At 39.9% G+C, this 27,227-nt stretch overlaps 2 protein-coding genes across 6 annotated transcripts in view; one reads left to right on the top strand and one right to left on the bottom strand.

Annotated features, from left to right (window-relative positions):
- The window catches only part of CFAP99 (cilia and flagella associated protein 99), a 62,750-nt gene extending 48,182 nt beyond the window's left edge, over positions 1 to 14,568 (bottom strand). The window contains exons 1-2 of the mRNA XM_029995867.2: positions 14,328 to 14,568; positions 11,321 to 11,448 (exon numbers count right to left, since the gene is read on the bottom strand). Coding sequence (XP_029851727.1) covers positions 11,321 to 11,440 — 120 coding nt within the window. The 5' untranslated portion in view covers positions 11,441 to 11,448; positions 14,328 to 14,568. The remainder of the gene's footprint in view (positions 1 to 11,320; positions 11,449 to 14,327) is intronic.
- Positions 14,569 to 15,005: 437 nt separating this feature from the next.
- Positions 15,006 to 27,227, top strand: part of ZFYVE28 (zinc finger FYVE-type containing 28) — a 165,045-nt gene continuing 152,823 nt past the window's right edge. For all 5 annotated transcript variants that reach the window (XM_030023720.2, XM_030023715.2, XM_030023706.2 and 2 more), the window contains exon 1: positions 15,006 to 15,382. In XM_030023720.2, the coding sequence (XP_029879580.1) occupies positions 15,344 to 15,382 (39 nt within the window). In that variant the 5' untranslated portion in view covers positions 15,006 to 15,343. The remainder of the gene's footprint in view (positions 15,383 to 27,227) is intronic.

Genomic DNA, 27,227 nt, shown 5'->3' with positions numbered 1-27,227 from the left:
CTTGTAATGTTCATGCAATACCACAAGAGAACAGAAAAAGGAGGGTCAGATGCTCACTGCATGCCATTTGGATCCTACCTCATAATCCCTTCAAAAAGTTTGAATGCTCCTGACTTTACAGAGAGTTTCACTCATAATAAATAACCTATGGAATATCTGTTACTACATGAGATAAACTTCTAGTATGAACCACCTTTAAACATTGCAAGAAAGTCTGAGACCCAGAACAATTTGTTATTACATGAATTGAAAAAGGACAGCCACACTATGACAAAATGACAAACAATAATGATTCTTTGGCTTAAGGAGGTTAGCCAAGAAGCCAAGAAAAAAAGCTAAGTGCACCTTTTCACATGTAGTCCACATTTGATATATGATCTCTCCCACAGCTCTGAGATGTGGGAACAATTGAACTGCAATAATATATCAGATGAGAGGTTCACCTTGCCTACTAGGCTATCTGCTAGCATCTTGATCGCTTTATTTCCCTAATGTGATTCATTTCTAGTTTAAAGGTATTATCAGAGGCTCCTGGAAGGAACTCTGTGAGTTTTCTGATGTATGATGCTATATAAGGCTTTGAGACTGAGCAAATAAAAGACAAAACTTTAAAATTACAGTTCTAATTTTTAAATTTAAAAAATGATGCAGAAGCATTCCAGGTGTATTTTCTCAGGTTGTCATTCAGAGTAAGCATAATACTTTTTCACTACTCCTGCTCAAAAGACAGGTTTCATTACTTCCAATCTGTGCATCATCACTAGGAAAAAATAATGCCTCCATATAATTGTCTCCATATCCATATATATTTATGTATGTATATATACATACACATGTGCAGGCAAAATTAAACCTACATAGGTCCTTGTAATTTCTTTACTGCCATTGGGATTACACTAATACATTTGACTACCTCTCTAGCAGAACTGTAATAGACAGTATTACTAATTAAAGGCTAATAATAGTTAAAATGATAGAAAAGCTTTATTTCTATATCTAAAGTAATCAGATATGACTCTGAATATGTTCTGTGATCCAGATATGTTGGGTAAGAGAAAACAGAGTGTAACCAAACTAATCATTACATGGAGACATGGAAGCTTCACAAAGTCTGCTGGGCAGCACTACAGACTGAGTGCGAATAAGCAGGGTATCACCTACATTCTTAATCACGGCTCTAGAGAAAGAAGAACCAACAGGTTGCAGTTGAGATGGCAGAAAGACAAAGGGGGATGCATTTGGGAAAGTGGAGCCAACTAGAGTGAGGTGGCAAAGAAGGAAAGGAGTGAAAAGTAAGGTAGGGAAAAACAGGAGATACAGAAGGGCATAGATGGAGGATGGACACAAATGGAAGGGCACAGGAAAGAGACTGAACACATCCGAAAATACACAAAAAAATTAATTTCATGGGAAGCATGGACTCCATCTTGCTAAGCACTGAGAGTTCTTGTGAGGCACACAGTCCATTCCAAACATACCTTTTTTGGATGAAGATTTATGAAGTTCTTTCATAAAACTGACACAGAAAATCCAGAAATCTAACCTCCCACTAAATGCTCAAATATATATCCCATATTTGATATGAGATATCTGAGAATTCACCACAAAAGGCAAAAGCAAACCTAAATACCTGAATGGCAAAGTGAGACAGGATGACATAGTTCCAGTAGAAGTAGGATTGTGACATTTTGAATCTAAAACAATTGGTACCCTTGAACAAATGCTGTTCTTCATGAACAGATCTATCTGCAGACAACAGTAACTCTGACAATAAACAGAAAGTCTATAGTAAAACTGGACAAGCACATTGGAAAGAAGCCCAACAAAAACCCTCACAACTGTCTCTGCTAGAAAGCTAGAATATAAATTGTTTCCAAGTTCTTTATTTGATTAGAATCTTTGCATTCACCTTCTGAGTACTTTGATATATTGTATATGTATAAAGTGCTACAACAAACCAGTGCTTTTCAAATGTACTTTAGAGAGATGACCAAAAGTAGACGGATAACAAGACAACACCAGTGCCGAAATCGTATCTCCTATACAGTAGAGACTACAGCATAAAAATGCAATTGCGTATTTACATTTACTCCGTTTTACTGTTCTGAGTTAACAAGTCAGTCAGAAGTTAGTTGTTAGGACAAACACAGAAAGAAGCGCTTACTCTTGCATATTCCCTGAGCAAGAAGGTACATAACCACTACATGGCCTTGAGCTAAGCAACAAGGTGACAGGAGGTGCAGCCTGAGGACAACTGTGCCCCAGAACATCAGTACTGATTGGTAATTCGGTGGACCACAGGCCAAAAAGTCTTGTCATGACATATTATCAGTTGAATCTGCTTTCAACTACAAATGGTACTAAATGTTCCATTTCTACATATAAAAATTGAGAATAGTTGAGCAGCCTGCAGCTGTGTCATCTAAGGAAGTGATCTCATCAGAACTCATAATAAACTAAACAAGACTGGGCAAGATGAATAAATCTCAAAGGTGAGCCAGTTGTTGGTTGAGCCCTGCTGATAATCTAGTGAATCAAAAAGTGAGCCAATGCTTTAAAACAGTTAGGATACTCTCTGCACAGAAAGTGAATTTTGTCCTCAACAAACTTCATTGAGGATATTTACAGTTTATCTGTATATCTGAAATCATAATCACTTTGGGAAAGTAATATGTTGGGTATGTGTAATTTCTAGCACTAATTATGTTGCGTTTTGTGTCAGTGGGATGGATTTCAGAAGTGGGTCAAACGATCCTGAAGCAGTACAATATGATGACAGATTGTACATTTATAGCACCTTTTGTATGAGGTTCTCAAAACACTTCATTAACATTAATTGCGTTTAATGAAATTCCTTTTGGCTAGTATTATTTTGCAAATGCAGGAATTATGGTATGGAGCAGCTGGGAGATTTGCCCCAGGTGACATACTGGTGTCATTGGTATCATTGGTGGCAACAAGAATTAATAAATGCTAATTTGTGATTCTTTGTTCTGTCCATCAGGCCATCTTCTTACCTTTTCAAGTATACTTTACCTCATGTATTTCTCTGAAACAACTAGCAGTTAGCTATGTTTGCAAGTCTATTGTGTGTGTCCTTCAGCATGAGGAAGACCAGATAATTTACAGGTGAAAGTAACACATGCAGCTATCATCTTCTGCTGCACCAAATATTGAAATTTATCAGAAGAAAAATAGGTCTTGAACAATATGCCTATTCTATGCTCAGGAAACAACCTCTCTATCTCTAATGTTACAGCTTATTATTTGTTGTTTTGCTGTGTAAAGCATAGTAAGTTTATGGTAGATGAATACTGGATGGTCCTATATTCCTAATATTTGAAAGCCTATATATTACTGTGTTGACCAATTGATGCACTGGATATAAGTAAAATACAGTTATATGAGTTCATAATCTCATTCCCATACAAGTGTCTGAAAGTGTTTTCTCTATGGCATTGAATTTTGGCTTTTTCTGATTCCCAAGTGTTTAAGTTGTAAAAGAATGATCCTGTCTGAAATTATCCTGAATGATCCTGTGAAAAAAAATGTGACTCTTGTCTGAATATCTGCTGATTGGCGTTATCTCCCCCTTTTGAGAAATCCCCAATGCCCTTAGCCTGCTTCCATGGACATATTTTCCTTGCTCCCTGACACTTAGCTGTAGCTGGGAACCAGTCAAGTTTCTTCAAGGAGATTAGAGACTGTGTAAGAAAGCTTAAGCATAGGACTTTGTAAACAAACCACTTCCAACATGTGTTAGTAGAAGAAATAGCATGAATTAAATGGAGAACTATCTGCAAAGAGCAAGCTTTGCCACCGTGGGTGTATGGTAATAAGGATGGTTACAATGGGACCTGTTTAAGGTCCAGAGAGATCAGAAAAGGATGGGTAAGGAGAGAAAGAAAAGCTCTTGCTTCTGGAAAGGAAGGAAAAGAACATCAGCCATGCTCTGCTTGAGACTTCTCAGGATAAGGATTTAGTTTAAGGTGAAACAAACATTTTAGAAAGAAGATAATATTTGATGAAAAGATAAAATAGCTTTCACCTCCTGAGAGAACCGAGTAATAGTATGTACTGAACTTGTCTACTTCCAGGCAGAATATGCACCTTTTGCAGATGCAGTCTGATTAATTTATAGTGCTTCAGATATCAGTGCTAGTCCTCTCCAAAGGTCTGATCAAATTGCTGTGGAAATGAAAGAAAATATTCCTATTGACTTCACTGGGTTTTGAATCAGTCACCAGAACCCGGTCCTCTTTCCCTCTGAAGACACTGAAAATGCTGCCAGTAATTTCAATGGGGGGCAAAAACCTGAGATCTTAGGATGTAAGTAGGAGAATGTCCTGCCTCTACTATTTACAGTCTATGTTGCAGTCACAAGCTAGTATTTTCATCTTCATGTGATAATGCTGACCGTCTTGAAGAGGTACAGTTAATGTTGTTTTCCCTTGTACTTAATACTAAATCACATGAGCAGAACATCACAGAAAAATCAGATTCCATCCTTTCTTAGAAAGATCCTAATCTGCATTTACGTCGGTAACTAATAATACAAATTAGACTTGTATAATGTAGTAGGATTTTTTTTACCACATGTATCAAAATAATCTTGCATTACATTATTTTCATATTTAAAACTAAATCTATGACTTTTGACATTTAGGGATTTTACTCACAGTTGAGTGGGCACGTGTGAGACACACAGCTGAACCAACACAAATGAGAATTATGAAGAGTTATGCCAAATTACACCATGTTCTTGTGAAATGGAAAGCTCATAAACAGGTTCATCTTGCTATCAACATGGGAGGGATAAAGGAGTAAAACAGTAAATTTGGGGTGGCAGTTCTGATTTTACAGAAGTAAGCTTTTCAGTAGATGGGATGTATAAAGGTCAGTATGATGGGTCTGAAAATATTCCACTAAAAAATAAAGTGAGTTATTTGCATAGAGAAAGGCACAAACATTGCATGGTAACTTCTGTGTTAAAATCTCTCTCTTGTTATCATAGCAAAAGCTTGATTCTAACAGTCACAAGGAAGAAAAAAATGCCTGGGATGCTTTGGTTAGGTAAAAAACTTAATCTTTTTTCAAAATGAACAGATGCAGTCCATTTCTATAAATAGCCTGATGAAACGATATCCTTATGTACAATATACACTGGATGAAGGATCACTCTGGATATGGATCATTTTTGATAGATTTAATTGAAGAATACTTAATAAAAAGAAAGGGGTTTAGTACACAAGAATGATGATATCATCTGGAGGGCATCAGTCTGATGAAAGGAGTATTAAAAAGCATTTAGGAAGATAAACAAGAAGTAGTCTGGGCATTCAAATGAAGAACAATAGAAATAGAGAAGTAAATTTGAATGTGAATACTAATAATTTAAAGAACCAAGACAGACTTAAAGAATTGTTTTAAGTTAAAGTGTTATTCAGGATAATTCAAATTGACTTCTTTTTTAATAGTAACAAGGTCACAATGTCAAAGCAAAAGCATTTATTTGCACTTATTATTTGGTTCTAGGAGCTTTGAGGGACATAATATGATTCTTTATGATTGAAGGTGAAGGCTTGTTTGTTGCAACTAGGAATCACCCATCATATTACTAATGAACCTATGTTCTTAGTGAAAACATTTACAGTGAAAAACAAGTCCAATATTATGTTATAAACATCATAACTTACAATACAATAAACATGAAGATTGTAAATAACTGAATTACAAGTCAAAGCGTAGTTTTCTTCCTGGAAGAATATCAAGTCTGATCATTCACTGAGAACAACAAATAGAAACTCTTTTTATGATGTAAAATTCACATGTTGCAGAAATAAAATGCATGGAGTTTAACACAGAATCACCTCTAGACTAATTTTGATCATAACATTCTAATTAGAGGAAACCATGTTATTTATCTCACACTACTCAAAAGTTTAAAATCCACACCATATATCATTTGCATTTCTCTAAAAACAGGAGGCTGAATCAGTGAGTTTCCCTAACTCCACTTTTATGTAGAAGTGTGAACTAGGAGTTGGAAGATGGGAACTGAGACTGGAACGTGTCTTTCTCTTGCTTCCTGAGCGGCCTTGTAGAGATTATGTTCTCTCTTGACACCTTGGTTTTAAACACTATTAAATACCTGGCATTCCAGCAATTTATTTATACATTTCCATCACACCAAAAGATTATTCTATCTTTATACATAGAGTGGTTCAAACAGACCTGCACTACTGTCAAAGTAACGGCTTACCTCTGGTCTTTTAAATTCACTTTCTATTCCTTTAGCACTAATTTTCTGATTCCCTATTTGTATTTTGAAATATTGAGTGGTTGCAAAGTGCAGTAAGTGAAAAAAAAAAAAAAAGTATCCCAATGGTTATTGGATATGTTATCTGCTTGATCTACCTCACTTACAAAAATGCAGGGAAAGATGGGTGCTTTTTCAAAGCAGTACGCAGGGATTAGATGTGTGGCCACTGTTACTGTAAATGGAGTGTGTAAAGCTAAATCCCACACACAGCTAGGAAAACATAACTCTTGATAGCAGTATCTAATGCCATCATTTCTCTGTAAATAAAGATGGCCAACTACTTATCTCATTTACACCAATATATGTACAGAGTAATGCTTCTGACTTTGGGCAGTCACTCTGGAATATACTTGGAAGCAGGCTGTACACCCAAATGTTTTCCAAACAGATTTCTATCTCAGAGCTTGAGACAAGATTTCCTACAATGAAAGAATATGTTCAGATGGGAACACTGATATTTAAATAAAATCATAAAGATGCATTCAGAAATAAAAAAAATAATAATCAAGAGGTTGCTTCTGCTTCTTTTGAAGTTAATGGATATCCTCCTATGCTATTCAAGAGGAGCAAGATGAGAGCAGCTCACATGGTCTGATACAAGGAACTGGTATTTGATAGAAAGTTGTCAAATTTTCAGGTTTTTAATTAGCTGTTTGGAAATAGTAGAGTAATTGCAAATCAAATGCAGGGAAATAGCTAGGGATGTATTTTCAAAGTGGCACACAGGCACCAAGCAGTGCCTTACAAATTTGGCCTTTTGGTTTTCTTATGAAAATCCATATACATTTTGCCAAGTGAAAAGTATCAATTTGCATATGTTTTGTGCAAATGTATACTGTAACAGTAAGCTCCCCTCGAGATTCTGTGTGCCCTTACCACGCCCAGCCCAGGGCAAGCAGAGCTTTCACTACAATACAAGATGAAACTGGGACAAGCCATACTGGGTCAGTCTGGGAGCTCAAACTGATAGAAGAGAGCCTGTCTCACCTATCTTCTCTGATGTCTGTCTCTTGTGGACTTCATCTGAAGAGAGAGAGATTTCTGATTCGATTTAGGTACAGTAGACATTGGAACTGAAAGTGCAAGAACTTTGAGGTGAGCAGAAGAAAACCAAAGAGGTGAACAGGACTTGCTGGACAGTGACAATAGCACACTGGAATCAACAACTTGAAGAGATGGAACTGGGACAGGTTAAATGAAGAGACCTGGGCAAGTAGGTTTGAGGGTAAGAGAAAGGACAAGGACAGAAAGGTGATGGAGCTTAGAAATGAACCCAGTTTATCTTTCTCTTCCATCTACCCAATATTTGGCTAGCAGATTGTTCCAAACCTCTACAGTACAGCCATTTCCAAACTGTTCTGAACTGCCAAAACATAAAAATTTCTACACAGTCTTTATGAAAGAGCAAAATATACTATTAGTATTTCACACAACGATGTATTTGGGGTTTTGTTTTAATTATTTATCTAAATTTACATGTAAGTAAAATTAGAGCACCTAGAAATTAAGAAGAAAATCTTGCTGAAGAGTTACTACGCAAACCTCTGGATTGTGTCAACTTTGCAGCAGCACAGGGAAACCAGTGGAAATGTTGTGTTGGATTTCCAGCAGAATATTCAACAGAGACTGATTCTATACTTAGTAAAAGATCCAATATGGAAATCTACCAGCTACTTCTTGCTATCATTTGCAAAGCAAGTATATTTTCATTCTACAGCTTCGACCCCCTGGATTTTATGCCTCTTTTTTTTTTTATATATTTATATTGTAAAGTCCTTCATTGTAACATATATTTGCTTGCCCACTTTCACTTCTTTTCCTGTGCCTCACTTCGCCAGCCATTTTTACTGCTTTAATTTGCAAGGATTCCCACAAGAATGGTCTTATGCCCCTGGTAGGCGGTTGACAGGGATATTTGGATCAAGACAGATTGTGCCTTCCAGACTCACTCTCTTAAGGCTAAATCTAACTTCCTTTCATAACATATCCACATTTATCATGTACACAGATAAGAACTGTAAACTACAGTCTAAAATGCTGGCCTCTCTCTGTGACATTTCCTTGTTGTTGTTGTCAGCTTAATTTCAACAATGCTAAAACAAAACTTCAGTGTTCTCATGCTGTTTCTTTCCTCAATTATTGGTACTATTGCCACCCTGCCTGTCAGTCAAACCCATAACTTCAGAGGTCATTTTTCATGTAGACTACTCTCCAGGATATCATAACCAGTTTATGTGCACATCTTCTTCACTCCTTTTGGACAGTACGTTTCAAGCAGTATTTTCCTATCACTTCACAGCTAAAAATCTAAGGTAATGTCTCAAAATTTTCTATTTAATTGTAATAAACATCTCTTTCCTGGGTTTAACTAATCCAATCTTTCTCTAGCAAATCAACTATCTGGAATGCTATCGTTAAGACCATTCTGCTAGTCCATTGTTTTGACCCACTTACTCCACCTAGCATCTCACAGTTGATTCTAGCACATAAACAAAAGCTGCTTGTCTTTGCTATCAAGATGCTTCATAACTCAGTTCCATTCTACCTATTATCTGTTATTCTTTACTGATGTCATTCCCCATTTCTGATCAGCCAAGGATGCCCATCTTCTCATTTCATTTATTAGATTTCCAAACAAGTCATTTTATTTACTTTCAGTCAGTTCCTACAAACAATTATATTGCTCTTTGAAACCTACTTCATTCTGACAGAGGTTTTGCTCTGCAAAATGTCTGTTGCTATCTGCTCCTTGCAGTTCAGGTGAGAATGTGTGGCTGCCAGAGGTACTCATCTCCAGTATCTGGCACTTGACAATACTGGCATCCGTAGCGGCTCCTGCAGCCTGGCAGAGACACTACTGGAGTGCTGAACTCCCTTGAACATATTCTGGAATGACCTGTGCATGCTGTCTTTTTATTTTGAGAGAAATATTCTAGCCCAAAATTGTTGGTTTCACCAGGAACAACCACAAACAGCTGGACAATAGGTTAACAAGCATATTTTATGTAGGTCATAAACAGGTTGTCAAAGAACTAACCTCAGATATCATATTAGAAGGAAATAAAGACTATAAAACATCCAAATACAATAAAGATACATAATATGAATGAAACATACAGTGTTGATAATGACTAGAATCTGATTGTACTTTTAGGGGATGGAAAACTAATTAACCAATTTGAAAAGTCTAATAGCATAGAAGACAGTAACTTGTAGAAAAGTCAAGTCTGATATACTGCATATCTAAGTAAGTAAATAAATGTAAAGAGACCTGTCTCTTGCAACTATTTAGATTTGTGCTCCTGGAATCTGACCCTCCTCATTTTTGTCTGGTCAGTAGTACACAACACTAGGTTTGCTAGTGGTCATGCTGCTAGCATGAGACATACAGGCTTGAATCTAGTCTGTGATTTAAAGTGATACCATTAATCAGGGTACAAACTGGAGGAAGTTTCTATGTGGGTCAGTTAATATCGGCTAATTGGTAAGTGGCCAAGCCTTGAAATCATGTGTACAAAAATGCAACAATATTTTTAGTATCATATGCCTATTATGAAACAGAAAAGAAAGAAGTGAAGTGAATATTCCATAATGAATTATAATCACCCATTTGGTACTGAAACAAAGTTGAATTTTATATAAACATAGATCTTACTTTTTACTTTCTTAGATAAATTCACAGCTAAAATATTATGTAGTAAGTGAGCTGAAACTATCCCAGAGGAAGATTTCTGCCTTACCTTTGGCATCAGCTATCCTCCCTGTTCTTCCCCTTTTGAAAGTGTTTATTGCGAAACTTAAGATTCATGTTTCTCTAATGGAGTTACTGCTTCTTTTGTCTCTGTATCACCTTTCCCGGTCTGAGAAGAACAATGATCTGAATATTTTGGCAGCAGTGGTAGCTGAATTTACCTGCTCTCTATCCAGTGAAAAATGATTATTTTGAAACTGGATCACTTCCCTGATGTAATTCAGCATATGAATGCACAGAGTTATGCCGGTACTACAAGGCAGGAAGGCAGTGGCAGAAACTAGGGGCCTGAGTGGAAACTGTTTAAGAAAGCAAGCACCCAAGAAATGTTCATGGATCCACTGCCTCAGCCTCTGATTTTCATATCACACCTCCACAGTTTTATATTCTTGTAGTAATTTGTGTTTATGCAAAATCCATGTAAAAGACCATCTAATTGGAATACCACTGTTTTAGACCTTATTGTCAGAAGTGGAAATGAGCACTGGAGCTACATGGCAGTGTGGAATCAGGGCTCCAACAATGTAGTTTGATAATACATGGCATGCACAGACAATAGCAGTCTAAACAATATTACTGTCTTCCCTTAGTGATTTTCTAAAGCTGATTCAATGCAGTAGCTGCATCAGCACAAGTCAGGGTGGCACTGAGGACAAAGAGATGGGAAGAGGTGACAGACTATGGTCAGGAAAGGATGGGAACTGTTTCAGCCAGTATAGCTACATATCGGCAAATCTTGGTCTGGTTACTTGCAGTATTAGATTAAAATCACGTAGTTGATTTACTGTCACTTGCCTTCTCTCCCACTGTTCTGATGGTCACCTACATCCTCAAAGCAAGAATACCTGATCCTGTGAGTCAGCTTCTGAACTGTATTCGTATATACAAATGGGTGGTACTGACAGAAACTTCTATTTGGAAGGAGGAAAGGAGATAGGAAACTACAAAACAGCTTAGTCAGAAGTGGAAGAGAAGCTTTCTCTATCACTGTCAGATCCATTTTAGAAGGTTGTTGCTTTCCTGTTTTTTGTTGCTACCCAAGCAGTTTTTCAACCCCTGTGATCTTTACTTCCTTGTTTTCTGGTGGTAACCATAAGAAATTTGGACTTTACTCATGAATGAAATACATCACTGTAAGAAAAATCTGTGAAAGTTCCAACAACATGTTAGAAAACAGATATCTTTATATTTAAAATCACATAGTAGAACAAAGTAAGCTGTGTAAGATGAACTGAAACTTAATATACCTGCAACATCTTAGCTGATTCATTCAAGAAATCCTCCACGCTCTGATTTTCAGGGTTAAATTTGTTAAGCTGTTGGACTATTATTGCAATATGTTTTCCATGGCTGACCATCTTCACCATGGAGAATCCTATAAATATAGTAAATCATTAATTTTTCATGCCTCCTTCAGTTGTAGCATAATGTATGTTGATAGGCTCACAGAGAAGGTATACTGCAGTATGTAGAAGAGAACATTTAGGTCAAGCTTTCAAAATCACAGTTACTCAGAACAGCTAACAGGAGAAATGAGAATACAGTACAAACATCAATAAAATAGAAGACATAATTACATATTTCTTATTCTGCAAGTGTCTCAAAAGATCCTTAGGATGATACCTAAAATGGTTTCAGTATCAGGTTATTTGACAAAATATAATTAAAGTTAATATTAGAGAAAAGCATGATGTGAATTTTTGCATGTGTGCTATACGGGTCCTATTTAATACATTGCTCTTCCCAGTGAGATGCAACTGAAAGCAAAATTTTAGTCTTAAATCTTATCACATGTTGCTATTAACAGCCTATTTTTCCAAAACAATAAAAGAATAGGAACAGAGGGGAATTATAAGGAACCAATGAGACAGTGTTGGTCAGCAAGCTGGGCAGTGATCACAACACATCAGTAGTCTAGGCCACAGTCAAGGTTTTTGAAGGCACAGCAGTTAGGTACTTCTTACGTTTGATGCTTGGTTTGTGAAATGACTGGATTACATCTATCTCAAATGATGTCTTACTTGTATGTGTGAGAGTTTGCAGAACTGGCTAGCTCAATTTTAATGTTCACGTGACAAGAACTGTAATGCATTTGTTTATATGCATGCAAATGTTGTGTATGAAAGACCAATGATAGTCATAATCAGGGCTGAAAGTCATTAATCTGGTTTAGCAATGGGAAAAAATGAGCACAGAAGTAATTTTCCATGGTGAAAATAAAAATATATTTTTGAAAATCATTCTTGTATTTTATATATCATTGTATTTTGACATTAGAAAAGAATGCTTGATCAAGATGATTCATTCCCACTGTGGTAAAGATAATTCTTTTTTTGTTTTAAAATGATATCATAACGTTTCCAGATACAGCATTTTTGTACTCTGCCTTTAAGCACTATCATACTCAATAATAATTGCCTAACCAGCACTTTTAATTACTAATCTCAAAGTGCTGAAAAAAAGAGTTTGTCTGTGATTATGTTCAATATAGGCATTTAGTTACCTGGTATGATCAAGACAAAATGTCCAATTAAAAAAAAAAAGTCCACCAAAACAGGGCTGGATCATGACAAGGGATGGCAAGTAAAAAACAGAGGTGCTACTGTGTCTCTGTCACAGAGGCAATCACCGTTTCTCCACTCCTCTGAGAATCATGATCTGTTTCTCTGCACCTGCGAAGGTTCTGACACTCACAAGAGATTTCAGATAGGAGAGAGAGAAATACCTCTGTACTCATTCAGTCTGAATCATAATTCAGGCTCCAACAGCTCTACCAGTGACAAATATTTTTTCTTTTGGCATAGCAGAAATAAGTTTGAGCTCTCTTGCTCTGTACATGCTGATACTCACCCCTCTGCTCCAAATGGCAATCATTAAAACCAAAAACTGGAATATGAAAACCAAGACATATAGTAACACCTTGAGAACTCTGGACATACAGGGGTTCTTAACAGAAAGAACTTCACGTGTGATTGTATTTAAACAAACTGCTATTATTATGATCAATGTTTTAAAACATACACATCAGGAATAAATTGCTTTGTGTTATGACATGCACCCTTATTTCCACACAGTCATTTAGGAGAATATTCTAACTGCTGTGTGTAAAAATGATATAAATTTATACTATGTACAAAATGGTAGAAATTTTCTTCCATTATCAGATGTAGAATTTCAGTTAAAGGAGGTAAGAACCTGACTTAGCCTTATTTTACAATGGAGCTTGGAGATATTTTGAAAGCAATTACATAGGATAAGACTGGCCACAATTGTAGGGACTTGTTTCAATGATCTGAAACATTCCTTCAGGTTTTACCTTTGCTCCTATGTTCCTAGCCTAGAAGAACTGTGATTGCCTTTCCTCTGATGAAAGCTGTCCTTAAAAAGAGGGTTGAACCAAGCCTCTGCAAAATTCAGTCAGATCAAGTAGCTAATGCTCAAAATGAAATAGGTGTTTCTCTCTGCTGTGTGCTAGAAAGAGCCACTGAATACAGGGTACAATCGTCCCAATGGTTACATCCTGCCATTCGCATTTACTCTGGACTTTTCTGCATTGCTGACTGTCACCTGAGCATAGCAGAGAGCAGTTCTGGGCAGAGGTCCTCTTTTCAGCAGATTCCTCCCTTAAGGCAGCAAAGCATCAGATGGAAAACATTCACCCTGAGCAGCTATAGCCTGGATCTTATGTTTATTTTTAATTTGCATATATTTCAATGTTTTGCCTACCTACTACATGTATTTTACTTGACACGACACAGTATTTTTTTATCTAGTATCTTGTGGAACTTTCCAATTAAATATTTATTGTACAAAGCCTTCTGCAGATAAGTTGTATTATATTTACGAGATAGGTAAGCTGGAGGACACCAAGGCTGGCTACTTGCCCGAAATCACAACAGTTAATGAAAACTCTGGGAGCAAAGCCCAACAATCCTGTCTACAGTATAAAATAGGCCCCGTTGATCTTGTCTCTTGTTTTTATAAGCACATAATAAACAAGTGAAGTAGTTATAAGCCTGCCGAGGGCGCCTGGCGCTTTCACACCACAAGCATTTTACCCATTTTTATTTTCGGAGGTATCATATAGGGCTACAGCTACCTTGCTGCCAACGGACGCCCCTGAGGAGGCCGCAGGGGTGCAACACCCCGCGCCCCAGGGCGGCCGCCGCCGCCGCCTGAGGTAAATGCGCGAGCGCGCAGCGGTCCCTGCCCCTACGGGCGGCCCCTCAAGCCCGGCGCTGCCCGCTCTCGTACCTGGCTGCCCCCGCCAGCCCGGGCGGCCGCCTGCGTCCCCGCCGGAGCTCGGCGCCCCTCTCTCAGCGCGGCGGGAGCGGCGGCGCGGACCCTCCAGCCGCAGAGACCCCGCTGCGGCCGCCGGCGGCTCGACACGGCCCGGGCCGGCCCTGTTGCTGTGGAGCGCAGGGGCTGCCGGGAGCTGTAGTTCTCCCGCGCGCCCGCCTTCGTGCTGCGGAACGGCCCGATGGGGGGCAAAGAACTACCGGGCCGGGAAAAAAGATGGCGGCGATTGTTTGCCGCCGTTGCCAAGCAACTCGTTCCGCTCCTCCTCGATTTTTGCGCTCGCGGGAAGCTGGAAATCAATCAGCCGATCTTCGCGCACTCGGGTAGGGCTGGCTGTCACAAGCAGAGGCTTGCCATCCCGAAGCGGACACGCTCAGCGTAGCCCGCGGAGAAGACTACACGTCCCGGCACCCACCGGGCCACGGCGCTTTGCAGCGCGCCTCCGGCTGCGGGGCGCGGCATGCTGGGGCACGTAGTCTCCCCGCCCCTCTTCTCGTGTTACGCAAATGAACGGCCGAGTGGGCAGGGTCAGGCCGCCGGGGGGCCGTCCCCGGCCGCCATCCGATTGGTGGCGGGAGCCAGCGGGGAGGGAGAGCGTTGGGGCCCGCCCCTGCGCATGCGCCGGCGGTGCGCGCTGCTGCCGGCCGCGCAATGTTTTGGGGGCTGTCAGCGCGGCGCGCAGCCCTCCGTGCCGGCGGCCGGTGTCTGCGCTGAGGGGAGCGCGCGCGGTGCCCGCGCTCCGCAGCGGCTGGCGGCCTCTGCCCTGAGGAGGAGGAGGAGGAGCGGCGGCAGCAGCAGCAGCAGCGGCGGAGGAGGAGGTGGAGGAGGAGGCGGCGGCTGCGCCGGCGGCGGCGACCCGGCGGAGCCTCCCGGCGAGGGGCAGGGCTCGCCCCGGTCCCCCGAGCGGCGCGGTGCGGGGAGCCGGCAGCCCCTGTGGCAGCGGCGGCGGCGGGGTAGCAGCGGCCGCGGTGATGATGAACAGGTTCAGAAAGTGGCTCTACAAACCCAAGGTAAGTTGTGAGGAGACGGGGGGGGCTCGGGGGCGCCGGGTGGCCGCCCGGCGGCACCTCGGCTCGCCTCCCTCCCCGGGGTCACCCTCACCCCGCGGCCGGGAAGTTGAGGCGCGGCGGGGGGCGGCGATGCGCGGAGCCGGGCGCGGGTCGTTTCGCGTTGGTGCCTCAGCCGGGAGCAGCCGCCGCCGCGGAGGTGGCGTGAGGTGGTCGCGGAGCGGGGCTAGGTTCGCCTGCTGTCGGACGGGTGCCGCCGGACACGGTCTGTGGCGGTTCCGCGGTGGGGGGGGGAAGGCGAGAGGGGCTGGGGTGTGCGAGGCACCGGAGCGGGCGAACAGCTCGTAGCGGCGTGCGCCGAGCGGCTCGCCCGCTGCGGGGGGAGAGATGACAAAGCAGAGCGTGTGCCGTGGTGCTGGTTGGACCTGACGAGAGCACGGCCGGCGGGGGGGGCAGGGGGCTCTCCCCGGCTCCGGTGGCCCCTCCCGGGGGGACGGCGGCAGCGGGGAGCCTGCGGGGGGGGGGGGGGGATTGCGGAGCCGCCGGCGCGCCCCGCGGTGGGCAGCGCAGCGCGGAGGCGGCTGTGCCTAACCTCTGTCAGGGTAAGTCCTTCTCGGCTGAACTCCTGGCCGCTGTCCTCTGTGGTTTGCGTGTAGCCTGAACTCGGGGCGGGGGGGGGGGGCGGTTCAGGTGCTCCTGTTCTGCTATTAATACTATCCGCGTGCACCTGGGAACTTTTTAAGTTAAAAAATTTGTCGAATGGTGTTCTGTAGGTGTATATTTTCTGCCCTTTTCTTTTCGCTTTGAAGTGCTTGGAAGGAATCCAAGAATCATAGCTTGCTTTGTAATGAAATTATCTTCTGGCACGTGTTAAATAACAACTGTCTGGAGAGTGATCTTGTCTCGCTTGTGATGTTCAGATCGTATATGAAGGGCATTACTGGTTCTGAACATCTACAGCATCCTTTTTTGTCCAGGCATTATAGCAGTCAGTATAGTTATTCACTTTATGAAGTATTTGATTTAATTTTTGTCCCTGTCTGTCACTACCACCCACTTTTTTTCTTATGTTTTAATTTCAGTAATAGCATTAAGCCTCATTTTTGTAAACCTTCCACGCACATAGTCCTTTTGCCCAAATTACAGCCAGTATGCTGGGTTTTTAAAAAAAAAAAAAGTTGAGGTGATACTGCAAAATAAAAGTTCAGATTGTGCTGGCTTTATGGCTTTTTTTATGTAGTCATAACCCTGGTGAGTACTGTTGAAGAACACATACTTGTCTGATATTGCTGCTAATAACTGAAAGGAAAATAATTTAGAAATTAAGTAACTGAAAATACAGTAACAAATTACAGGTGGCTTTTGATAAACTTTGTTATTTGTTTATGTTTAATACGAAGGAACAACTAAGAGACACAGTTAATGAATAAAAAGAAATATTGGTAATCTTAAATGAAGAAGAAATCATTGCAACTATAGCTTTTGTCACTATTTTTAATCAAAACTAATTAGATTTCACGTTAGTTTTCTTTTTAATGGAGACTTCATCTTTTTATGATAAAACTTACTTATTAATATACTGTTCCTTTGTTGTATGCTTTGTGTTCAGCATCCAAGGTCTGTGTCAAACAGTGTATGCTTATATTTCTGGGGGGCTTCTCTGTGGTAAAGGAGCTTTCCAAGCCTGTTGCATGACACTGTGCCTCATAAATCAGTAACATCTCTTGCTGTTAGTTTAAAGCCAGCACCATGTCCTTTTTGTTGTATATTTATACTTTCTTTGTGAATAGTTTTGGTTAGTTTCAGTACTTACTACATAATTTTTGTACTTGTGTTCAGAATGGGCTACTGGCAAATTGTAATAGCATGTGTTCCTTCAGAAACAAGCATTTTTTCTGATGTGCCTATTGAATTAGTATGGATAATATAATTAAATACACAGAAGAATTAGTACGGACAATATAATTAAATATGCAGAAGTTTGAATAGCAGTCTTTTGGTAGAAAGTAAGATGGAGGAGCTCGCATTCAGAGACTGTAATTTTCCTGGTTATACTACTTGCTTTCCTATTTCGTCAAGGAATCTTAAGGATTCCTTCCCTTAAGGTTGGTGGGTTCCACAGTCTTATTTTGAAATGGGTTTGAATATAATGTATTTTGAAGATGACTTTTTTTATTATTCATTCTGGTGGGGGCCATCACCACTAGTGACTTAGGTTGCTTAGTTATAATCCTCTGTTAGGTACTGTGGATGACAGGTATGTTTTGTCAGTTAAATTTTGCTACTACCAATGATGGGGCACACTTCTTTTGAAGTATTCCAGATCCTACTATTATGTAATAGGACTTCTGCATGGCAGCAGATTTTGATGGTACTGGGCATTTGGCCTATGGCTTTGATTGCCACTCAGAGATACTTTGAAGGTGGGGGGGGGGAGCGCGGTGTTGACAAAGGAGTGCAGCAAATTCACAGTGCAGCCCATTCAGAAACCTGAATATATCATTTAGCTTAATCCCAGGGGAACTATTTCATAATTCTTCCTAAAAAACCCCAACCCCCAAATATGTAAATTAATTCAGCTTAATCTTTGTAAATGGGGGAGAAGAGGAAATGGAGTAGAACAGATACTGCTTAACAAGATGGAATTACAAAACTATCAGGATAATCAGCAAGTTACTGTAAGATGCAGGGACCTGCATCTAGACAGATATTTACTTGGTAACTGCTGCATCTCTGTCTGAACATAGCAAGGATGGGAGAGAAAATGTGGGCGTAGGAAGTGGAAAGTTTTGACTAATGTCGTGAGCATGTCACGAGAACAGCACGGCTTTCCTAGATCCTTGTGCAGTCAGTGCTCTTCCTGTCCAGCCCTATTCTTCAGGTATGCTGATATACCAGATTTTAATAACCCGGATCAAATGCCGATGGTAGAGAATGAAATAAATAGCAGTGATGTGATCTGTGTAGCTGGTAGGAGGCAGACTTTTAACTGGTGTATTAGAGAGGGAGAAGAGATGAGATTTTGTTTCCAGTTGCCTGTGCCACATCAATTGTTGTTTAATTTTTTAATTGTTGTCTGTAAGATGTGTTTTCCTTTTGGGGACTGCAGACTCAATGCCTTAAGTTTTTGAAGGGGGGTTGGTGTTTGCTTTTGAACCAGGAGAAAATGGAGAGGAGTGATTTGAAGCAATAGTCTTCTTGAATTGCTGCACACTGGTGGAAAAATAGTTACTCTTTTTGACCTCCTCAGGACACTGCAGGCTTCCCAGGCACTGCCACCTTTCTGAGACAAAGGATGATCCCTTCTAAATCAAAATATTTGTCTGTATGCACAGATAAAATAGAAATATTTCTTGTCACTTCAGGGAATTTCTTATCTTGTACCTTCTGCTGCTGGAGCATTCCACAGGTGTCAGGTCAGAACCTGCTCCCAGGCAGATCTGAACATCTAGCAGAAATACGGAACTGGACTGGTTGTACAGAGTTTTGAAATGCATTTGATATCCAGAGTATTCAGAATAATTTCTCTGAATGCTGCTGCTTAAATCTAGAGACAAGGTTGAAAAAAGCATGGGTAACTAGCTCACTGGAGTAGCTCTTTTGAATTGAGCTCAAGTTTATTGATATTTTGAAAGAACTGTTTAGTGTTTGACATGGGAGAAAAAAGTCTGCCTCTAATCACAACTTCAAGATGTTTTTAATTTGTTTAGCGTAACAGACTGAAATGTCTTCAGTGTATGTGTATTTTTCATATTTTTATTTTTAAAAAATATTGCTTATTATGTGTTTACATCTATGAATCTGAATAAATTTTTACCTGGAGAACAAAAGCCAAGGAATATGTTTTTTTATGAGACCTTACCTTCTTTTTTTGATATTTCTTTCAGTTGTGCATTCACTAACCTAATTTTTTTCTCCTAGTTTCTTTTACATAGTAAAAGAATGCAAACTTCTTGTGGTAGATGTTGAAGAATTTCTTAGGTTCCTATAATCCAAACAAAATTAATGGTCATTGGTAGTAAAGATACTGCTTTGTGAATGCTTTGTCCCAGCTAAATGATGCTCACAAAGCTTGCATAAGCCTGGAGGTTTTGTATGATTTTTTATTATTTTTTTTTTTAACACCCCTCTCCTCTAAGATTGACCAAGGTACAGCTGTGCTGTTAGTGTCTGTTTTAAATAAAAGGCTGTGTAACTCCCGTGGAGATGCAAAGATGGATTTACGGAAATGGCCCCAACTTGTAGCTAGGAGTGAGCACTTACTGACAAGTGGGTACTCAGCAGACCTCTTTCACATGCTTCAGTGGTTATGCATCTTCTCCCTCTGGGGTGTTTGGAGATGCTTAGAATTGTAGTTGCTATCTTCCTGGATATTTGTTTTGAAATGCTTTTCATTGGTTTCTTTTTAAAATTTGATCATTACTTTCTGCAGCTGGATTAGCAGATGCATCTTCAAGACAAGAGGTTCTTGCTGCCTGTTAACATGTTTCTGCGGTGGTGCTCTCTGATCGGAAGTAACATTTAGGGATAAGTGGAATGGCAGGTACTTGGAGAAGGCTTGTTTCTGTGTTTGTGCGTAGTGTCTTTCTCTAACTTTCTTAAGGATCTTCTTACTAAGCTACGTTTTACGAAAGTAAGCCATAGCTAGTCATAATTGTTGCTAATAATAGTTGTTGAAGGACTTTGAACAAAGGATAGGTATGCTAATTTAAAAAAAGGCCTAAAACATGAGATAGTAAATGGGTATCTTGGAAGATCTCATGCAAGTAGGAGGAAGAGCAAGCATTCCTAGGGGATCAAGAGCAATCCCCTAAAGTAGAAAAGTGAGAACCAATGGCAAAAAAAAATTATTCAAATGACCCCTAGGAGTTTCTGCATTACTTTGCGGAAGGAAAAGTGGTTTTTAAAAAAAAAAAAAAGTCCTAGGTGAGTGTTGAACGTAAAAAGCTGCACATAAGGTAATCTTTCTCAGCAGTGTTGTCAGGGTTGCTTAGTGGCAGAGCTGATTCAAAGAAGTAAAAGATGGGCAATAAAATAGGAAATAGTTAAAAACAAATATTTTTTTTTAAGGAAGAGAAGAAATGTGTTTGTAGGAATTTTTGTAGGAAAAAATTACTTGTAAGTAGAAAAAGAGGAAGGGGGTCTTTAAAGATTAATAGAAGCTTGAACTTTAGAAGAATGGTAGATAATAAATTATATAGTCAACTATGTGCTTAACATACTGCAAAGAGCATTTTTAAGGTTGGGTCGGTAGAATGAGATACAGGAATAGGGACAGTTATTTTAAGTGGTGTTTTGATGGATGGAAATGGTAAAAAATGAAAAAGAAAAAAGCTACTGGAGTAGCCAAAAAACTGTTCAGACTAGTTTGGGGGGAGTGAATTAAAAACAAAGGATGATTTTACAGCGTGACAGGTATAAAGCAGTTAGCATCTTATTTTAGCTATGATTTCCAGATTTTAAAAGTCAAGTGTTCGTTCTTCACAGAAGAGAAATAGAGTGAGTTCAGTCTTGGGAAAAATGTCTTAGAGGAACCTACTTGAATGAAGAGTGAAAGAAGAGGTAAATGCTATTTGTAGCATAAAGCTTCTTTTTACTGGTGCCATATAGTAATCAAAGCCTTTGGGCACAGCAGTTTGTGAACAAAACTTGTTATTTAATGTAATATTTATATTAACATCTAATGACTTTGAAAGACAGAAGAATGACGAGTTTTTCTTACTTGGGGAAACAGCAGTTACTGGGTTTTTTGTAAGTCTTCACTGTTTTCATGATCAGCTCTTTGATCTCAATTATCTGCTTAATTATTCTTGTTGCTCCGGTCTGATCAGAGGCTGCAGCTATTGAACCACATTAATCAGTGTTATTGATAACAACCCTGAGGAAGGCAACTTATACATTATCATACATTATTTGGTTTTAGAGTTTTGCATACTGAATTGTTTCATTTTAGAAGCACCATCTAGTGGTTTGAACACAAGTGTGGAAACTAATAATTTTTTGCTGTTTTATTCTAGCTCTGCAGCTGACTGAAGACAATTACCTGCAGTCATATTGTTTCTTAGCCTTTATTTTACCTGTAGCTGCAAAAGGGAAGTAGGTAACTATTGCAGTTGTCTATTAAGAGAATTGCTTCTTGGCTGTTCTTAATTACTGATGCGAGAGAAATACATACGCCTTGCGAAATTATTTTTGATGTGGATTACTGTGAACAGAGTCATAGTGTATCAGATGAAAGGTCCATCTAGCCTGGTGTGATGTCTGGTGGTTATCTCTGTATCCTGTAACAGATGCCTAGGGAAAAAAGATGAGATGAATAAAACCTGATATTTCCCCTGGGCTTTTTTTTAAACTTATGGTAGTCTGCAGCATGGGAGTTTGCTGAGATGCAGATTGTACCCTTATAGTTCAGTAGCTCATGTACATTTTGCCTTAAAATGTCTAATCATTTCTCGATTCATTTATACTTCTGGTCAGTAATGACTACTGGCTTCTTAGTGCTTAAAGCTGAGTTTCATTGTAGTGAGGTAAGCATTTTCTTTAAAAACTTTTGCAAGCAGCCATTGGTGTGACCTAATGTGCTGCCCCTTGTCCTGCAGACTGTCTTCTGCTCTTTCTCTTGGAAACTTGATTTGGATATTTAGATTCTGTTGTTCTCCTCCCCCCACATGGTGGTACTTAGCAGAATTTAGGAAAAGTTACTTTTTAAAGATCACAATGCGTTCTTCCTAGGTTATTTTAGGAGAATGACAGAACAAAAAAAAACCCACCAAAAATACCCTCTGCATTGGACCACAGAAGAGTATTTTCTTACTGAACTAACTGAAAAATAAACAACTCAAATACTTTTGACATGCTTCATTTAACTGCTTTAATAGTTATGATTATCTACTTTCTTGGCAGTTGTGCTAGCAACATTCATTTAAATTCATTCCATAAAACTATTTTTAAATAATGATGTTAAGAATAAATTAATTGAAGGCCAAGTATGTTTGTTTGCCTCATGATTGAAGACTGACCAACCTTCATAGTGCATGTGAAAGAGCAAGTTTCTCCAGCTTGGTCATTTCACTGGAGGATGCAGCTAAATTGAAATCTGTCTTACCTGTTCTCAGCCAAGTCTTTGTTTTCATCTTGGAAGTACAAAATATTCCAACTCTTTATTATATCTAAAATTAAAAGCTGGGTGTTGTTGGTGTAATGGCCATATGCCCCCTGCTTGCATTCAGGAAGTGAACTGCTGCATTCCATGCTAGCTAAAGTTGTTGAATCCTATAAACTCAAGCTATCCCTAAGTCAGCTAAAGCAAAGCACTTAACCTATGTCTGATGGATAGCTCAGTGTAATAGAATATGGTTTTCCTTTGAGGCAGCATCAGCTGCCAGCTGTTTGAAAATAGGTGAGTGACAAAAATTGTAATACTTTTTATAGAGGTCTAGATTTAGGATATAGGAAAGGGTCAGTTTTTTGGGGAGGTGGAACATTTGGACAACTTAAAGGACATGGACCTGTTGGAGTGAGTCCAGAGGAGGGCCGCAAAGATGATCAGGGGGCTGGAGCACCTCTCCTGTGAAGACAGGCTGAGAGAGTTGGGGTTGTTCAGCCTGGAGAAGAGAAGGCTCTGGGGAGACCTTCTAGCAGCCTTCCAGAACCTAAAGGGGGCCTACAGGAAAGCTGGAGGGGGACGGTTTATCAGGGACTGTAGTGATAGGACAAGGGGTAATGGCTTTAAACTGCAAGAGGGTAGATTTAGATTAGATACAAGGAAGGTAGTCTTTACTGGGAGGGTGGTGAGACTATGGAACAAGTTGCCCAGAGAAGTTGTGGATGCTGCCTCCCTGGAAGTGTTCAAGGCCAGGTTGGATGGGGCTTTGAGCAACCTGGTCTAGTGGAAGGTGTCCCTGCCCATGGCAGGGGGTTGGAACTACATGATCTTTAAGGTCCCTTCCAACCCAAAGCATTCTATGATACAGCCTTCCTGTTGCAGTATACCTTGCTGCTATAACTGGAAGGTCTGGCTCTTACTTATTTTGATGACGTGGGTCGGACTTACTACCTCCTGTCTGTGTATTTCTGTTCTACCCTGCAGGCTGTAGGATTTTCCTTCTTGTCTCCCCAGTAGTTAGAGACTTTTTTGCATTACTTCCTCAGGCCTCTAGCCTGGCAATTCTTCTTGATCTTTTGATTCCTCTACATTCACCACTCTCTCCTCCCTGTAGTATTATCACTTTTGATCCTGTTCAGGAATAAGACGCCCTGAAAAGCTGATCAACAGGAACTGAGTTATGAAAGGAAATAGAATTCAGCAGCGAGGCTGTGGAAGTGTGTAAAAATCTACAGCAAGGACAGTTGACCTCTGAGAGTGTCATGTAGGCACTGCCTCTACTTTATTCTGTCTTTGTGGGCCATAAGCTTGTTTTTCTTTTCTCTTGCAGGCCTTTATTTGTACTTGATAGCTGTTCAGAATTAATAATGTAAGGGTGAGCATCATGTCAGTTCCATGTATACCATGCTGGGTGAATGAATGAAAGGAAGGCAAATGGGGAAAAGGACACTGAAGGGGAGACAGGTGAAGAAGATAGGGTGGAAGAAAATGCTTGGTATAGAAATGTAAGAAAAATAGTTTGAGGGAGGAAAAAGGGAGGATTACTCTCCTACTCTTTTGAAATGCCTGCTCTTTATTTTCAAATGGGACACAGGTTAATTTAAATTGGGGTGATGTTTATGCTGGAATGTGTTAATTCCTGCCATCGACTGGCACTTTGATCTCTGAGAATTATAGGTGGTTGAAGCTAAACTAACCGGATGCTCAGGGTGTTCTGCATTTCTGCTTTGCATTCTTCTAATTCTCACCTTCCTTTGTAAACCTTTTAATGTAGGAGATGTTTCCTGACATTCTGAACTTCGTCAGATGTTCAAAACCCCAGTTTATGCAGGTTATTGTTTCCTGCCATGAAAGGAGCTTAGCATGAAAAGGGTCTTGTATGTTTGTCTGTAAGTGGCTTTTGGATGCTTGTCATCTAGGAATCTTGTTTTAGGAATGGTATGGGCTGTCATATCAGTGCCTCTTCCTCTAATTCTCTTTCTGTAAGCACCAATCTCCTGGCTGAAATTTCACTTTGCTGTGTTAGTCCAGCTGCTGGAGTTTGTGTGCTCTTACCATACAGATAAGAACATATCAGCATGCTTCCTATAAAAACTTCCAAATCCTCTCAAAGCACTGTCTGCTTTTACTTTATTTTCAAGATTCTCATATATGGAGTGCCTGCACTGCTGAACATATTATTTAATGTTTTTTTTAAAGTATTTTTTTATAAAGCTGGACCAGTATACCTGATCTGGTAGACAGCCTTACAAAAATATCTTGACGCAATTGAAATTATGTCATTTCATGGGGCAAGATGGATGGAAGCTCTTGTAGAATAAGGAAGAGTTAATATGATGTAAGGAGTAGGAAAAAATGTAAAGGGCTGTCAAACAAACCTCATCTTGAACCCATTAGTTATTTTGCTTTGTATTTTAAGAAATCTTGCATGTCCTCACTGAGATGCAAGAGATGAAGTGGAAATGGCAACTAGGTTTTTCTGTGTCCCTTGGTGATGTCTGGTGCATGTTCATCCTTGAACATGGTGGTTGCATGGTTACGTGAGTGTAGATCCTGTAAGGACATGTGGTGCTGTCCTAGTTTCAGCTGGGATAGAGTTAACTGTGTTCCTAGTAGCTGGTACGGTGCTATGTTTTGAGTTCACTATGTGAAGAATGTTGATAACACTGATGTTTTCAGTTGTTGCTAGTAGTGTTTAGACTAATGTCAAGGATTTTTCAGCTTCTCATGCCCAGCCAGCGAGAAAGCTGGAGGCGCACAAGAAGTTGGCACAGGACACAGCCAGGGCAGCTGACCCAAAGTGGCCAAAGGGGTATTCCATGCCATGGGACGTCACATCCAGTATAGGAACTGGGAAGTGGGGGCGGGGAATCGCCGCTGGGGGACTTGCTGGGTGCCAGTCGGCGGGTGGTGAGCAATTGCACTGTGCATCATTTGTACATTCCAATCCTTTCATTAGTGCTGTTGTCATTTTATTAGTGTTATCATTATCATTATTAGTTTCTTCTTTTCTGTTCTATTAAACTGTTCTTATCTCAACCCGTGGGTTTTGCTTCTTTTTGCCGATTTCCTCCCCCATCCCATTGGGTGGGGGGGGCGAGTGAGTGAGTGGCTGCGTGGTGCTTAGTTGCTGGCTGGGGTTAAACCACGACAGGTGCCATGGGTGAAATGTATTGCGTTTTTGCAAGTGTACGCACAGGCTCCATTGGGTGGTTGTAAAGAGGTATTAGAAAGTTTTGCATTGATTTTTCTGTAAGTCTGTTTCTATTTGATATGTATGCTTCTGGTAGGGAGTTCGGCCAGATCTGGAGGTCTGTTTTGAAGACTATAGGTAGCAGTGGGTTCTTTCAAGAAATGATCTTCCTGTGCACCTCATAGCTATCTTACAATTTTTGTATGAAATTTAGCCTAAGAATATTACGTCATGATCAGCAGCAAATAATTAGAAGAGGACAGGTTATTTGATGTGCCTTATGTTAAAAAGTGCATATGGTTTACTGACAGGTGTTCACTGGTATAATTGTTAATTTGGCTAATATCTTCTTTATATTGAAGCGATTATTGAGCATTTTCTTCAGAACTGTTGTGTTCATGTTGAAGAATCTGGTTTCAGATATCATGGGGGTGTTTTGGAGGTATTTTATGGAAGGACGTTGTTTGTAGTTTTACTGTATTTTGACAATTTTTTTTGTTAATTGTTTCATCTAAGCAATTCATTGAGTATGTTTGAGGAAAATAAATTATATCCAGAGGAAATGTCCTTAGTTTTTAGTATAACTTTTTTTTAATTTTGGGGGTGGGTTTTTTTATTGTTTTCTTGTTGTTGTTGTTGGGGTTCTTTAAATTTTTTTGCTTAGGCTACATCATACCTCTCTGTGTCTGAAAGTTTTGTTTGCTGTTTGCAATGGCTTCTGTCCCTAACAAAGAGAAAGTCTTCCCCCTAGAATTTTTGGGGGTAGTTTTGTACATAATTGCAGACTTGCTACAAATTCCTTTGCCCTCTTGATTTCAGTCAGGATACGTGACAATTGCTATACCTGATAATAGTGGTGACAGGAGGAAGGCAGGTACTGAAGTAGAAAGGCAGTAGGCTTTTTTTCTCCACTTGTCTCACTAGAAGAGGCAAGGAAGCAAGGCTTGTTATTGGGCTTTTATCTTTATTTCAGAGCATGTATTCCCTTGACACTTCAATTTTTTTTGTCCAGTTATTTTTAAAGGTATATCTTCTCAATTAATCAGACAGAGTATTTCTTTTGACAATTAGTTTCTTTAAGAGAGCCTTTAGCCTTAGGTTTTATCTATTTTCAGTTGATTTCTTTTTTTCCTGTTGAACTTTGAGAGTTACTATTTGGCATTTTCATAGTAGACAGCGCTGTGTGTAGTTGATAAAAAGAAACCAGTATGTTAATGTTAAAATAACTCATACCTCTGAATTTTAAAGTATTTTTAGATATGGGACTAGAATGCAACTTTTTCAAAAATGAATGCATCTTTTAAAAGCCATGACATGCTTTTCAGTATAAAAAAATTAAAAGAATTTTTTACTCTAAATTAGAAATGGTCTATTAATTTCTTGATGTAATATGCCTATATCATTCTATATGTACATATATATACACACATATATACAGTCTACTGTTCTGATGTTAAAAAAATGTAGGTGAATTGAAGGTGCCTAGCTGCTTTTGTTTCCTGCGTGAAACAAAGGGTTAGTGCATTGTTTAAATTTAGCTGACCTGATCG

The sequence above is a fragment of the Aquila chrysaetos genome, chromosome 1, assembly GCF_900496995.4.
Source record: "Aquila chrysaetos chrysaetos chromosome 1, bAquChr1.4, whole genome shotgun sequence".
Taxonomy (NCBI): domain Eukaryota; kingdom Metazoa; phylum Chordata; class Aves; order Accipitriformes; family Accipitridae; genus Aquila; species Aquila chrysaetos.
The sequence above is the reverse complement of the archived record's forward strand: the minus strand, read 5'-3'. Positions and strand labels throughout refer to the sequence as shown.